At 46.9% G+C, this 15,607-nt stretch overlaps 1 protein-coding gene across 1 annotated transcript in view; it reads right to left on the reverse strand.

The window, feature by feature from the left end:
* Positions 1–4,390: 4,390 nt before the first annotated feature.
* Positions 4,391–15,607, reverse strand: part of NCAPH (non-SMC condensin I complex subunit H) — a 39,429-nt gene continuing 28,212 nt past the window's right edge. The window contains exons 13-18 of the mRNA XM_036263316.1: positions 12,831–12,941; positions 11,512–11,694; positions 10,521–10,631; positions 7,537–7,628; positions 7,083–7,158; positions 4,391–4,855 (exon numbers count right to left, since the gene is read on the reverse strand). Of these exons, the coding sequence (XP_036119209.1) occupies positions 4,796–4,855; positions 7,083–7,158; positions 7,537–7,628; positions 10,521–10,631; positions 11,512–11,694; positions 12,831–12,941 (633 nt within the window). The 3' untranslated portion in view covers positions 4,391–4,795. The remainder of the gene's footprint in view (positions 4,856–7,082; positions 7,159–7,536; positions 7,629–10,520; positions 10,632–11,511; positions 11,695–12,830; positions 12,942–15,607) is intronic.

The raw sequence follows: 15,607 nt of genomic DNA on the forward strand, positions 1-15,607 counted from the left end.
TAGGTAACTGCTTTTCTCTTGCTGCTTTTAAGATTCTTTGTCTGAACCTTTTGCATTTTGATGATGATGTGTCTTGGTGTGGGCCTCTTGGGGTTCATCTTGTTTGGGACTCTCTGTGCTTCCTGGACTTGTATGTCTGTTTCCTTCACCAAGTTAGGAAAGTTTTCTGCCATTATTGTTTCAAACAGGTTTTCAATTTCTTGTTCTCTCTCTTCTCCTTCCGGCACCCCCAAGATGCGAATGTTGGCATGCTTGAAGTCCCAGAGGCTCCTTACACTATCCTCACTTTTTTGGATTCTTTTTTCTTTTTGCTGTTCTGATTGGGGGTTTTTTGCTTCCTTATATTCCAAATCAATGGTTTGCTTCTTGGATTTACATACTCTACTATTGAATTTTTGTAAATTATTCTTTATTTCAGTTAATGCCTCCTTTATTTCTGACTGTGCATCTATCATTTCTGACTGGTCCTTTTTTATGTTCTTGAGGCCCTCACTGAAGTTCACTGAGCATCCTTATAAGCAGTATTTTGAACTCAGCATCTGTTAGGTTGCTTATTTCCATTTCGCTTAGTTCTTTTCTTGAGGTTTTGTTCTGTTCTTTCATTTGGGACCTGTTTCTTTGTCTCCTCATTTTGGCTGCCTCCCTGTGTTTGTTTCTGTGTATTACTTAATGAGAGGTATGGGGCTCGCTGAGACCAGATGCTGCTTGTTTGAAAGAATTTAGGAAAACCTGAAGCAGGATCCAAGACAGGCCAATCCTATGGTGAAGCAACTGGCAACAGCTTGGGTGTGCCTGAAAGCTGGGTGGGGCGGGGCCTCAGGGAATCACCAGGGCGGGGCTACCGGTGTGAGCCAGGTTGCTGGAGTCCCAGATATGGAGGCTGTCTGCCGCCCCAGGGAAGGGCTCACCAAAGGAACAAAGGCCTCAGACTGCACATTTGTCCCGGAGAAAGCCCCCTCTCCAGCCCTCGCTCCAATGCCAAACAGCTCAGTTCTTCCCTGTATGTCTCTGGTGCCCCTCGAGCTGCCTCCCCTCCAAGCTTAGAGGGAGAGAGTCTGATAAGTCCGTGCTCGGGCCCTTTAAGGAGTTGCCTGGGGCTCCAGCCGCCTCAGCTTCCTTGGGCCTCAGTTCCCGCTGGTTTTTCAGCCAGAAATTATGGGGATTCTCTTCCTGGCACTGGAACCCTGATCAGGGTGCCTGGTGTGGGACAGGGACCCCTCAGTCCTCAGAGAGGACCTTCTCATAAATCATTTTTATTGAAAAGGATAAAGTGTGATGCGCTCCAGACTGGAAGGGATGCAAGGTGAATTTGAGGGCAACAGCACCTGAGGGAAGCGCTGGGTGTGAGCAGTGTGGCCAGCACACCTGTGGGCAGGGAGGTGGGCAAACAGGCTCCTCTCTGCTTCGCCAACAGTCATCACTGAGAAACCACTCCAGCCTGGACAGCAGGGCCCTGGAGGCGGCTAACAGAACAGCACCCGTGTCCTGACCAGCAAGAAGCTGTGATCTTCACCTGCCTCAGCAAGGGACTAGGAAGAATAATGCTGTGTGTCAAATTTTTGGGGATGCTCCTGAGGTAGACAGCATTTATGCTTGTACAACTTCAACTCTCCCCAACCACTTTTTTTGTCCTCACCTGAGGACATTTTTTCATTTTTTGTTCTGACAGAGTGGGAGGGAGAGGAACAGAAACATCAATGTGAAAGGGACACATCGAGTGGCTGCCACCTGCACCACTAACCAGGGCCAGGGACAAACTGCAACCGAGGAACATGCCCTTAGCGGGAACCGAACCCGGGTCTCTCTGGACCGCCGGCCACCGCTCTAACCACTGAGCCAAACCGGCCAGAGCTGATTATACCTGGTAAGTGAGGAAACCAAGGCCTGGGGAGGCTAGGGGCCTGGTCCAACAACCCATGCTAGGTACTTTCAGAGCTATGACTACACACACACACACACACCCCATTCCACCAAGAGTAGGTTGGAGATGGCAGAAAAAAGAATGCGTGAACCTCGAGAAATTGGTAATGATCTAGAGTGAAGAACACGGAAAAAGATTTAAGTCAATACACATTAGCTTTCAGGGAAAGGAAAATCAAAATCTTAATGAGATACCAGTTCATACCCATGTGGACAGCTAGAATCAAAAAGACATAGTAACCACTGGCAAAGATGTGGTGAAATTGGATCACTTACTTGGACACTGCTGGTTGGAATGTAAAACTGGTACAACCACTTTGGTAAACAGCCTGGCAATTCAACTCTTAGGTATATATCAAAAAGCATCAAAAGCATGTCCACAGCCCTGGCTAGTGTGGTTCAGTGGTTAGAGTATTGGCCTGTACACTGAAGGGTTGTGGGTTTGATTCCTGGTCAAGGGCACATACCTGGGTTGCAGGTTTGATCCCCAGCCCCAGTTGGGGTCATGCAGGAGGAAACCAATTGATGCTTCTCTCTCACATCAATGTTTTTCTCTCTCTCCCCTCCCCCTTCCCCTTCCTGTTCCACTCTCTCAAGAAAGCCAAGGAAAAAATATCCTCAGGTGAGGATTCACAAAAAAATCCAAACAAAACAAAAACATGTCCATATAAAAATTTGTGCACGAGCCCTGACTGGTGCGGCTCATTTAGTTGGGTGCTGTCCCATGCACCAAAAGGTTGGTGGTTCGATTCCCAGTCCAGGCACATGCCTGAGTTGCGGGCTCAATCCCTGGTAGAGGGCATATAGGAGGCAGCTGATTAATGCTTTGCTTTCACATAGATGCCCCCCCCCTTCTCTCCCTAAAAATCAATTTAAAAATATACAAATAAAAAAACTTGTGCACGAATGTTTATAGTATTCACAATAGCCAAAAAGTGGAAAAAATATGTCTATCAACTGATGAGCTCAACAAAACATGGTGTATCCAATGAAAAATTACTCAGCTATAAAAAGGAATTAAGTACTGACACATGCTACAATTTGGATGAACCCTGAAACATTATGCTAATTGAAAGAAGCCAGTCACAGAAGACAACACACTGTATGCTCCCATTTATATGAAATGTCCAGAAAAGGCAAATCCATAGACCAAAAATAGTTTGCCTGCTCCCCCAACCCCTCCTTCTGCTAAGAATATGATGTGATGGCTAGATGCCAGCAACTATACTGAAACACAAGGATGAGTCACGCACTAGGGATGGCAGAGAAGACAGCTGGAATGACCCTTGGTCTCTTCACGGAATCGATACACTAACCCACTATTTGCATACCCACATATGAGCTTTCTATTGTATGCAGCCAAATGAATTTTGATACAGCTACCATGTGAAAGAGCGGGGAGAAGCTGGGAAAAGCAAGGTGGCGGGGAGTTCACTGAGGAAGCTGGGGCTCCCCCTGCAGTTTTCTGGCCACTGAACCCCAGCCCAGCCTCAACAGAGTGTTGGACTGAGAGGGCTACTCCACTGCTGGAATGAGCGGAGCAGAGCACTGCCCGGCACAGGGAACATCTCAGCTCCGGCCCAGAAGAGGGCACGCATCCTCCCTTGGCCTGTTCACAAGTCTAACCCTTTCAACAGAGAGGCTGATACAGGGTGGGCAAAAGCAGGTTTACAGTTGTGAGTATACGAAACACTGAGTTCATTCTTGTACTGTTGTGTATTTTGCATACGAACAGCAGCAGACCCACCTGGCCCACCCTGTGTTGAGGATGCAGTCTGGAAGCACATTCCTGGCTGGAAGGGATTACTCATTTTTTGTTTTGTGTGGTCTTCAGCTTAGGAACAAGTTATTATCAATAGTAATCTCTAATAACAGACTTCACTGCTTCTGACCTAACATTCAAACCTACCTATACCCAATGAATGGTGCAGAATGCTCTGGTAGGGACCAGGACCTGCCAAGGACAGGGCCACTTGGATCTGCACCCACAGCACTGAGGCTGTGATCTGAGCAGCAGACAGCAGAATAGCTACAAACTCCAGAAGAGATTTCCTCATTCAGGGTCAAGCTCTTGACGGTCAGCTGTCTGCCTTACACAAGTTCCTGGACCTGTGTCCCCTTTCTCCTCCGCCGAATGGGAGTGGTACGAGCATGTCCCACAGTGGTGCTGAGAAGGCTGCAGGAAGTGAGCCACGGAAGGTATTTAGGAGCCAGAAATTTTTACTGCCGTCACTCTCAGCGAAATTCACAGGCTCCATAGATCCGACTCCAAAGTCTGGGCCTGCAGCAGGTGCTCTCGCCTCCCCTCTGCCACAGGACACATGACCGCAGCGGCTTGCCTCATAGTGACACGTGGCACCCTGTCTGTACCAAGAAAGCACCCCAGTGTAAGGACCAGGTCTCAAACTTACCTCGTGGGTGCTCAAACATTCTGCCGTACTACTCAGATTTTTGTTTAAGCATTCTATATGCATTAATAAGTGCATGTGATTTATTTTATGTACATGAATTAGGTAGCTGGTAATTGACTACTAAGAAATTCTTTTCTACAAGGGTAAATAAGTGGGCAGAACAACAAATCGATTTAGGAGGCAAAAACTATACATGGATATAGAGAATGGATGTAGGTTTTCATCACCAGAAATGTACCCTCTGCCTCTCCCAGCTAGGTGGTCACAGGGCAGACAGTTTTAATCAAGGGCGAGCTTCTGTGCTGGGCTCCGGACTGAAAGGGGCAGAAAGGAAGAGCGACAAATGGGCACCCTGGAGTTGGCTATGGCCTTGCCAAGAGCCCCACATTATAGCGCCCAGAGTGGAGACGTCCTGGTCCCTGAAGAAGTGACAAGCTCTCTCCTGCTCACTTGTCCCGGTGAACTCAATCCCCCTGCTTCACAAGAACATCGGAAAGATCCTCAGTGCTTTCCAGCTTTAGATTCTGAAAGAACATAAAACATACATGGACTCTGGTATATCAAGAATGCAAGAATCACAAAACAAATTCTAACTGAGGTAACAAGAAATGAAGTTTGTCCCATGATAAGCAAAATTATGTCACAGCAAATATAATTTGCATAGAAGAGCTGGTTCCAAGCCCTTGCCGACTGCAGGGGAAAAGCAGAAACCAAGCCTTCTCTGGCTCTGGTTCCCACAACACTGTGTCCAGGGCCCAAGAGCTAGGCTGCCTGTTCTAAGGAGCAAAGGGAGGTGCGGGGAGGCCGCCAGGAGCCACAGTGCGTCTACTAACCTGTCTGCGGGGGGCCTCTCCAGGCCCTCCTGCCCCCCCTCCCCCGCCCATCCCTTAGTGAGGGCCACACATCTGTTCTCTTCCCCGTCTCTGCAGGCCTTTTCTCACCCCAATTCTTCCCCCTCTCCCAGCCCACAAAATCTCCACCAACCCCAGGCAACTGCTCCCTCAGGACTACACCAGGCAGAGCCCTTCCTGCCTCGCCTCACGTGCCCCTCCCTCACTGGGCCTGGAAGGAGGGCAGATGTGCTGGCCAGCACCCACCCTTTTCTAGTAACAGCGCGCCCTCCCAGACTGCCCCGCAGTGACCCTTCTGAGTGTCAGACGGAAGGTGGCTGGAGCGCCCTCCTCCTCTGACGGGGAATCCTCCTCAGGGCTGCTTGTAGGCTTCTTGTCAGGACGACAGAGCTTTTTATTCTTTTTTTCTCTTAGTCATTCTTTCCTCGTGTAGTTGGCTTCAGACATCAAACACCTTGTGCCAGCACTCACACGGAGACCTCACTACCGGCTCCCACAACCTTCCCGGCGGACAGGCGCGGGGCTCTGCAGTCGGCTGCTGCTCCTTCCGGCAGCGGTGGGCGTGCTGCTGGGTCCACAGCATCCGCACGGGCTGATGCACGCTGTGCACCCGGGAGCTGGGCGGGCTCTGCTGTTCAGGCCTCAGGCGTATCCAGCTGGAGGTCACAGGCCCAACGGTCACCTCGGTCAGACACAGGAGCACATGACCCTGGCCCCACGGCTCTTCTACATCGAATGCCCACCCAAAGTAGAACTGGCTTCTGCCACATGGACAGTTTCTTCTTCAGTGAGGCCACGAGCTTAGAAGCTGGCAAGAGAAGAAGTGGTCCCTGATTCCCAGGGATGGGTCCACTGGGCTCGGTGGGAGGCTGTGCACACAGGCTGCCCTACAGGGAACACTCCCTACTTGGGGCCTGACAGTCCAGAGCAAAGGCAGGCCTGGGAAACCGAGCCGGTCATCACTGCTCCCGATGTCACTAGAGGTCACACAGTAATCCCGGCACTTACCAGCACCCCATTTTTGCTACCACTGTGTTCCAATCTCATCAACCCTCTCGAACCACACTTCAGGGGTCACACCCTGCTCACCGCTCACCTTGGGCAGAGCACCTGCCCTAGAAAAGGTGGAGTATCCACAGTGGTGGCAGTTAGGCACCCCCAGCCCTAGTGATGCTCACGGCACAGGCTACAGCCCAAGCCCAGCCCATGGGCTGCTACTTCATGTGCTAAAGTCTGTGTGAGGGACCAACCTGGGATACCAAAGGACACTAAGTCTCCAGCAGTACCACATGTACCGGGTGCCCCTCTGTGGCGTCAACAGGCTCCTGAGAGGGTGGGTCACTACCGTCCCACAGCTGCTCAGCTCTGCCACCCGCATGGCACGGGAGGAGCCTGGCACGCTGCACAGGTGGCATTTCTGCTGTCCCCATCCTTGTGACAGACACCTCCATTCCCCAGACTTTCCTCACTGCTCTTGGTGGCCCCACCTGGCTGGCCACTGCCTCCACACCTGCCCGAGCATCTGCCTTCCTTCCACCCTCTGCTCTCCCTTCTTCTCTGCCACGTCTCCCACGTGTCTGGACTTCAGCACTGTCAGGTTTGGCCTTTGAAGCTTCTGACACACAGAGATGTAAAAGTACTTTATGTTTCCAAGCTGGGAACAGACACATCTAAAATTTTCCCATTTGGGTCTTTTTCATTATTTTTATTGCTAATCACACCCCATGGCCTTTTTCTTAGTTCCTCCTCAGTGCCAGGTCAATCCTCTGGATTGAAGGTACCACATGTAGGTCACTGTATGTAAAGACTTCCTATAAAGTAGCCCAGGAAAGATCTAATAAAAAGTTCAAGCAGGTGGACACAAATAGAGAACACACCCACGCTTACCAGAGTCACCTACCTTCTCATTGGCTAAGTGCAGGAGGCAGGAAAAGGCCAGGGGCACAGAGAGGTTCTGAGCCATGAGGGACGGCAGGCTGTGGGACAAAGGGCCACATTTAGCTAGGTCACTGCAACTCGAGGAACAAAAGGCTCCTTCATCTCCACGAACACACGCGCCCGTTAAATAAACGTAATGAGGAACAAAGAATATCTCAGATGCATTTTATAAGCAGGTTTTTCCAGTTTTATCTGGAAATAAAATATAGCTCCTGTTCCATTCCAACCACTGGTGCAGAAAAATGCCTTTGAAAGTTGGTCTATACTAACTCACTTTTCAATGCAGAGAAGAAAGAACTGCGAGAGTGTTAGAACAGCAGGTCGTGTGCGGAGGGTCCGTCACACTAACAGCGCGGCTGGAGCGCTCTCAGCCAGGCTCAGAGGAGACACCAGCCCCCGAGTGTGCTAGCACGCACCTCTTCTGCAGGTCCTGGGTGAGCCTGCTGAGCATCTTCTTTTCAGCCACTTCCACTGGGCCCCCTTCGTTTCCAGTCTCACTGTGGTTTGCCTAAGAGAAGAAGGATATTCACAGATCAGACCTTGGAGGCTAGTTCACTTTTGAGGGAGCAACATAAACTTACAAAGGCCGATTTCCAAAAAGAAAATCTAAGGGGTTAATTTCCAAAATACATAGAGTACTCATACAACTCAAGAAAAGACAAAGAACACAATTAAAAAATGGGCAGAGGACCTAAAGAGACACTTCTCCAAACAGGACATATAAATGGCCAAGACACATATAAAAAAATGTTCAATGTCATTAATCATCAGAGAGATGCAAATTAAAACAAGGTATCACCTCACACCTGTCAGAATGGCCGCCATCAACAAATCATCAAACAACAAGTGCTGGCGAGGGTGTGGATAAAAGGGGACTCTAGTACACTGCTGGTGGGAATGCAGACTGGTGCAGTCACTATGGAAAACACCATAGGGTTTCCTCAAAAAGTTAAAAATTGAACTGCCATTTGATCCAGTGATCCCACTTCCAGGAATATACCCCAAGAAGCCTGAAACACCAATCAGAAAGAATATATGTACCCCCATGTTCATAGCAGCACTATTTATAATCACTAATATCTGAAAGCAGCCCAAGTGTCCATCAGTAGACAAATGGATAAAAAAGCTGTGGTACATGTACACAATGGAGTACTACGCAGCTGTAAGAAAGAAAGATCTCTCATCCTTTGAGACAACATAGAGGAACCTGGAGAGTATTAGCCTAAGCAAAACAAGACAATCAGAGAAAGACAAATATCATATGATCTCACTTATTTGTGAAACATAATGAACAAAACAAGCTGATGAACAAAACAGACCCAGAGACATAGAAGTAGGCTACAGACTGACAGATCTCAGAAGAGGGGGCCAAGGGGAAGAGATAACCACAGAACTTATATGCGTGTATGTGTAACCATGGACGTAGACAACAATGCTGGGGACAGGGCAGGGGGGATTGGGAGGAGGGTGTCAATGGGGGAAAAAGGAGAAACATCTGTAACAAAAATAAATTAATAAAAAATTAAAAATTAAAAAAAAAGTCTACATCTGAACAAAACCAAAACAATTTCTTAGCCACATTTTCAAGGAAAAGAATCCATAAAGGGACCCAGTGTCTCAGCCCTGGACCACACACCAACATTTACTGAGTTTTGGTAAAAATGATGTTGATGGCCAGTGGAATCTCAAGAAAGGAAAAACTGCAAAGAAAGAAAAAAAGTGACAAAACAAAAGGCCATGATTATTTGTAGCTTCAACTGGACCCCATAGTCAAGGGCAGCACAGAATCCATATCTAAAAGTAGACCTAAGGTTTCCATTTAAAACACACACAAAACAACACAACACACACATGGCTGCCTCCTAGCTAGTAGGTAAGTAGCTAGCTATAAAAGGATATTATGTCTGGTATGTGCATTAAAAAACTCAGAATGAGCTCAGCCTGTGTGGCTCAGTGGATTGAGTGTGGTCCCATGGACTGAGTTCAATTCCCGATCAGGGCACATGCCCAGGTTGCGGGCTTGATCCCCAGGAGGCAGCCAATGGATGTTTCTCTCTCATATCAATGTCTCTCTCTCTCTCTCTCTCTCTCCCCCCATTCCTCTCTCACTAAAAAAATCAATACAAACATATATATATATATATTTTTTATCCTCATCCGAGGACATTTTTTTCCATTTTTTGTTCAGATAGAGTGGGAGGGAGAGAGGAAGAGAGAGAGAGAGAGAGAGAGAGTGAGAGAGTGAGAGAGAGAGAGAGAGAGAGAGAGAGAGAGAGAGAGAGAGATCGACGTGAAAGGGACACATCGAGTGGCTGCCACCCGCACGACCAACCAGGGCCGGGGACAAACTGCAACCGAGGTACATGCCCTTAGCGGGAACCGAACCTGGGTCTCTATGGACCGCAGGCCGATGCTCTCACCACTGAGCCAAACCAGCCAGGGCACAAACACATTTTTTTTTTACAAAACCTCAGAATGAGTATATGATGAGGTGATTGGGGAGACAGTCTGAGTAATGGTACAGGTACAATATTGACATTCATTATACTATTCTCTTTTGTATTTTTTAGTTTGAATATTTTTATAATAAAAGGTTTAAAAATAATCACCCAAAATCCTAGAGGACAGGGTATTAGGAATCATTTAAATCCAAAGGTTAAAGTAGAACTCCTCCCTACTTTTTAAAAAGCACATTCCTCTGATGTTTGCATCCCATTCCAATTTAGTTGATAAAACTTAATAAATACAACAGGAGCTTTTTCTGATATCCAAGACTACACAGCTCAGGGTCCTCAATCAAATCATAATTTTCACTACTCAGCCAGAGAGAAGCACAAGAGAACAGGCTGTTTGGAAAACTCAGAGCTCCCGAGCAGGTCTGAAAGGGGAGATGGTTCTAGTTAACAAAGAGTTAACTAGAGTTCCATTCAGTCGGAATAAATGAAAAAATATCCTTGGGTGAGGATTAAAAAAAAATAAATCAAGGTTTCACCTTACTTGAAGGAAAGAGACAATTTGACAACATTTAAAAAATTTTTACTGTATGGCACCTAAGATGTCCGAATTTGTTATCCAGAAGGGCCATTTATCAACTCAAATTGGACCAGCAGTGAATCAGTTAGCTACTAAGTAAGCTGTTATTTGAAAACAACGTAAACGTCCTTTCATTGTTTGGCATTCTGGTCAGCAGCAAGGCTGAGTGATGTCCCGTGTTCACTGTCTCTGTCACCTTGTGTGTGACCTGTTCATACCCTCACTTCACCTCTTTCAGTGTGATGTCATCCCGATGTTTCTGAGTGACACCTTCTGCATTGGCACTCTGGATCCTGAAGCCATGGAAGCCAGCACCCCGACCCCTCGCCAGGCGCCCAGAGGAGTGGAGCAGCCCTCCATGTCTTACCTTCGCGTCCACTTGTGTGAAGTCCGTCAGCAGCCTCCACATGCTCTGCTTCAGCTTCTTCATGTCCATCTTCTTGGCAGTCTTGGCATAATGAATTTCAATTTTATTTACCTGAAATAGGTATGTGACAAAAAGTAAAACTAAGCAGAAGAAAGAAGCATTTATCATCAATACACTTTAATATGAGTCTGGAGTTAAAGTAAAGAACACCGAGTTTAAACCATGGAGTTAGAAAGCTTTCTTTGGACATAAAATAGAGTCCTTACCCTGGCCAGTTTGGCTCAGCGGTTAGAGCGTTGGACCGCAGACTAGAGAGACCCAGGTTCGGTTCCCGCTAAGGGCACGTACCTCGGTTGCAGTTTGTCCTCGGCCCTAGTTGGGGTCGTGTGGGTAGCAACTGGTCGATGTGTCTCTCTCACATCGATGGTTCTCTCTCTCCCCACCCCCCTCTCCCTCCTGCTGTATCTAAAGTTAAATGCAAAAATGTCCTCAGGCGAAGATAAAAATAAATAAAATAAAATAGAGTCCTTCATTTCAACCTAATTTCTTCTTGGTCAAGTATGTCCAGTAAGGCTAACCTGAAACTCCAGTGTAAAAGAGAAGAGTGAGTCTCATCTGCTACAAAACAGACAGATGCTTAATGAAGATAATTTAATATGAATTGAACCTGGCCAAGATTTTCCAGAGCCAAACAGCTAGTCTCAGCCAGTCAGCACAGAAACACTCTCTCCGCTGGCACCCTGGGCTCACACACTGGGTGTGCCTGGGTTGTCATGTGGTTCATCACAACCTTTACAGAGAGGGCTCGCTGCACAAATCTGATGAAGGCTGTTCATCCCCACTGCCCTATTTAAGAATCAGCCACTTGCATAGATAGCAATGGCTTAAAACTGAGTATTAAAAACTCAAGCTCAGACCAACCTGACTCATTCAGGAGGAAATGACACAGATCTCAGAACACCATGAGACAGAATTCTTGCTCCATCTTTACCTTCTGAGGCTCAGCGATCAGGTTTGACTCCCCGTAATGAGTAATGTCTGATCCTTGGATGTCAGGTGAATCATCGCTCTCTTGTGTTGTCTTAGGCGAATGGCAAGGATAAGCTGAGAGGTCAGAGGTCCCAACTGGTCCCACAAATAAGTCACCCGACTCTTCATAATCACTGTCAGCAGCCTGGGCAAGGAAACGGCGCTTCATGTTTGGCAGAAGCTGTGGGAGGGGCTTAGAGATATCCCTGAAAGAGAGCCCGCATTTACACAGCAAGAGCAGGGGGTCTGTTATGCTGAGCCAGCCTAGGGTGGACTTCAGGGGACCTCTAGTCATCCTCCTGTTGTACCTAAACCCTACAAGGGAGACACCTATTAATAAGAAGGCTGTGCAATGACAGTTAAAAATACAGTCATCACAACTGCTAGTGTCCCCTTGACTTCAAACAAATTTGGGGTTTAATTTTACAGAAAGCATTCCTGAAATGGCATGACCTGTCAGCAGGCCAGCAGCAGTCCTGCTGGGAGCCAGTGGGAAAGTCAATGCTGGCAGAGCCCAGCAGCAATCGATCAGCTCTCTGGGGTGGGGCCCAGGAATGGATTTTTAATTAGTTCTCCCAGTGACTCTTACGCTGAAAGTTTGAGAAACACTGGTCAAGAGATCAATCTGGATTTACACTAAAATATAAAAACCCAACTCTCATCCAAGTAAGAAAATAAAGTGAATGAATTATCCTTCCAATTCTCCATCTTCCCACATGCAGAGACCCAGATGCAGCCTAGTGATCTCCCATGCTGTCATTTCCCCTCGTGTCTCAGCAGCTGACTCATAGGGGGAACACGGATATTATCCAGTCTAACCAGGACCAACAAGTTCACACTGTGAGAACCAACATCAGAGCTACAGCCTGGTCTCCCGAGACTCACCCATGAACCCTTTTTCCCTGTTGGCACCCACCATTTTCTCATGTCTATGAGTTTTGTCTCCCTGACCAAAATATCAGCTCCTAAGAGCAGGAAATGTTTTCTTTCAAAATCCCAAAATAGCTAATACCGGTGCTTTGCATATGTTAACAGCCTCATGCACATGTTGACTGGGTACTGGAGCATGTCCACTTTTCTGCAAACAGGATTAACAGTAAGACGGGCCAGGTTCTGGCTGTTACTCAGCTCTGCTCAGTTCCCTGATGCCGGGGGCTGGGCAGGCATCTGAAACCTCCACCCGATTAAAACCTTACAGCCTCCGACACATGGCAGGGGCAATGGGAGCAGGACAGAAAGATTCTGGAGCTTGGACAAGAGGACAGAGCTCTTTCCCTTTACCTGTAATCCAGGGCAGAAGTTGGAGGTGTCATTAGGGTTATTGTAGTCATAGTCTCCAATTTCTTCATAATGCTCGGTCCCCACCTTCTGGCCTCGGGCTATTGTAAGTATCTAGAATGAAGAAAAGAACAACTGAAGAAAACAATTTTTAGAAAAGCAACCACTCAGCTGGGTTCTTCTGCTCAATCCCCCAGATTGAGTGTTATAACAGCCCTCAGACGTCATCCAATTCAACCGACTTTCCAAACTGCACAACTCCATACTAGAGCAAGCCCAGGTAGGGCTCAGGGTCGCCATCAACCCCAATAAACCAGGGCAGCTGGTTGGCAATGAAATCTGTACACAATTTTATTTGAAAAAGGGTTCCTTCACTAAAATCAAGACTGCCTACAGCTTTCTGAAAAGAAGTTAATTTTTTGCTGCTTGCACAGTTTTGACATAAAATCACCCACCCGCTATTTCAATGAGCCAACAGCTGTTCCCCACAGAGCTACAGGGAGAAACATCTAGCTCTCCTCCCTTTATCATAGCCAGGGTCCTGTCCCACCTTCCAGAGCATCACAGATCAAGTCTGTCTTTTCTTGCCCAGTCGGTGTGGTGCAGTGGTTGAGCGTTGACTCATGCACTAAGAGGTCGCTGGTTCGATTCCCATCCAGGGCACATGCCCAGGTTGTGGGCCCGAACCCCAGTGGGGGGCATGCAGGGAGCGGCCAATTGATGTTCTCTCTCATCGATGTTTCTATCTTTCTCCCTATCCCTTCCTCTCTCTCTAAAATGAAAAAAGGGAAACAAATTTTGGAAAAAAAGCTCTTCTTTGGAGAGTGCCTGCTTACCATAGCCCTTCAGATATTTGCAGGCCCTAGACCAGTGATGGTTACCTGGGGTGTGTGTCACTGGGGAAAAGAAATGGCATTAAAACTGTACAGTTTACAAAAGCACGATATTTTAATGCAACTATATACTCCAAAAGCAGCCTCCAAAACTCAATGTTCTTGTATACAAATCCAAAAATAATATTAAACAAGTTATTTATTAAATTAAGAAATGCCCAATTTTTTGCCCTGGCCAGCATGGCTCAGTTGGTTGGAGCATTGCCAACCAACATTGAAAAGGTGGTGGGTTATTCCCGGTTGGGGCACATACCCAGGTTGTGGGTTAGATCCCTGGTCAGGGTGCATACGGAAGGCAACTGATCGATGTTTCTCTCTCTCCCTTCCTCTCTCTCAAAGCAGTTAAAAAAAAAAATACACACACACACACAAAGAAATGCCCATTTTCTTCCACTGCTCCAAGTATGACAATTTCTAAATCTCCCTCTATTTAGAATATACTCTCCTCTGGACACACCCTAAATTGTCCAGGGTCTATAGTAAATGTTTCAGGAAGGGTACTCAAACCCCTCATGTACTGGCTGGCTGCTATTAGAATCCTGTTAAGATAAGATACTAAACTGAATGGCTAGTGATCTGTTGAGTTTCTAGGTAAATACAGCGTTTACTAGTCTAGCATTCACTTTCCAGTGCTGAAAGGTCATTTTCCTAGTGCAGTGTTGCTGGAAGGGTGAGGGGATCCGCAGCCCCAGTGACTGCTGCCCTGCTACACATGGGGACATTTGTTCTTGTGAATAATCGCAAGCAACTCCAAGCGGGGCCAGGTCTGGTGGACGAGCCCCGCCATCTTCCTTCAGCTGCCAGCAGCCCGGCTCTGCTCCCCTCAGGGCTGTTTTCTGAGTAGAGAACTTGCTGCTGGCATCTAACCAATTTGCACAGTAGTCATAGTTGCTACTACTGTTGCAACTTTGTATCTTTCTGCATTTATTTAAAAAACTGAGGTATAATTTAAATATAACAGTATGTTATTTCTTTCTGCATTTTTAAGAGTACAGTTGACTCTTGAACACGAATTTAAACTGTGCAGGTCCACTTATATGCAGACTTTTTCAATAAATGTAAATGTGGTTTCTCTTCCTTGTGACTTTCTTAATGCCATTTTATTTTCCCTAGCTTACTTTATTGTAAGAATACAATATATAATGCATACAACATACAAAATATGTGTTAACTGACTATGTTATCAGTAAGGCTTCCGATTAACAGTAGGCTATTAGTAATGTTTTTAGGGAGTCAAGTTATACATGAATTTTTTTTTTACTGAGGGAGGGGGGTCAGCCCCCCTAACCCCCATGCTGATCAAGGGTCAACTGTATTTCTGTTAAGTGAACAAACAGTATTGATTAGAAAGAAAATCAAGCAGGATTTGTTTATAAAAACAGCATGTGAGATAGTGGTACATTCAGAGAACTGAATACCTATCACTAAGACCCTGTGGAAGAACAGGCAAACAAGAAAGAGCAACTGTAGACTGTACACTTGACACCAAAGACTAAAACCACCAGGAATTCACATGAGCAGAGGTTCCCCATCAAACAGAACTTGGCATGACCTACTGCCAGGTCACCCTAGCAACAGGGACATGCACTTGCTCCTAGCATCACCAGAAGAGCCTCAGGCAAAGGAAGCGAACAGTACCTGGGATGCAGCACCAGGTAGTGTCACATGTTCATCCTGACAGTTGTAGAAGGAACCCAGGCCACTTGTGCAGTTCTAGGAAACCCCTGGACTGCACAGTCAGGTGCTCGGCACCTCCATTACCCCACGAGCCACAGTGGGATCCCATCTACACCTTAATTGTGGGAGAGGCACCTGGGCTGGGAAAAGCATCCAGCTAGTAAATCCACAATATCAACAAGAACATGAGAGAATCAAGAAACAAGTCAC

Source organism: Molossus molossus, unplaced genomic scaffold (assembly GCF_014108415.1).
Source record: "Molossus molossus isolate mMolMol1 unplaced genomic scaffold, mMolMol1.p scaffold_m16_p_15, whole genome shotgun sequence".
Lineage (NCBI taxonomy): Eukaryota > Metazoa > Chordata > Mammalia > Chiroptera > Molossidae > Molossus > Molossus molossus.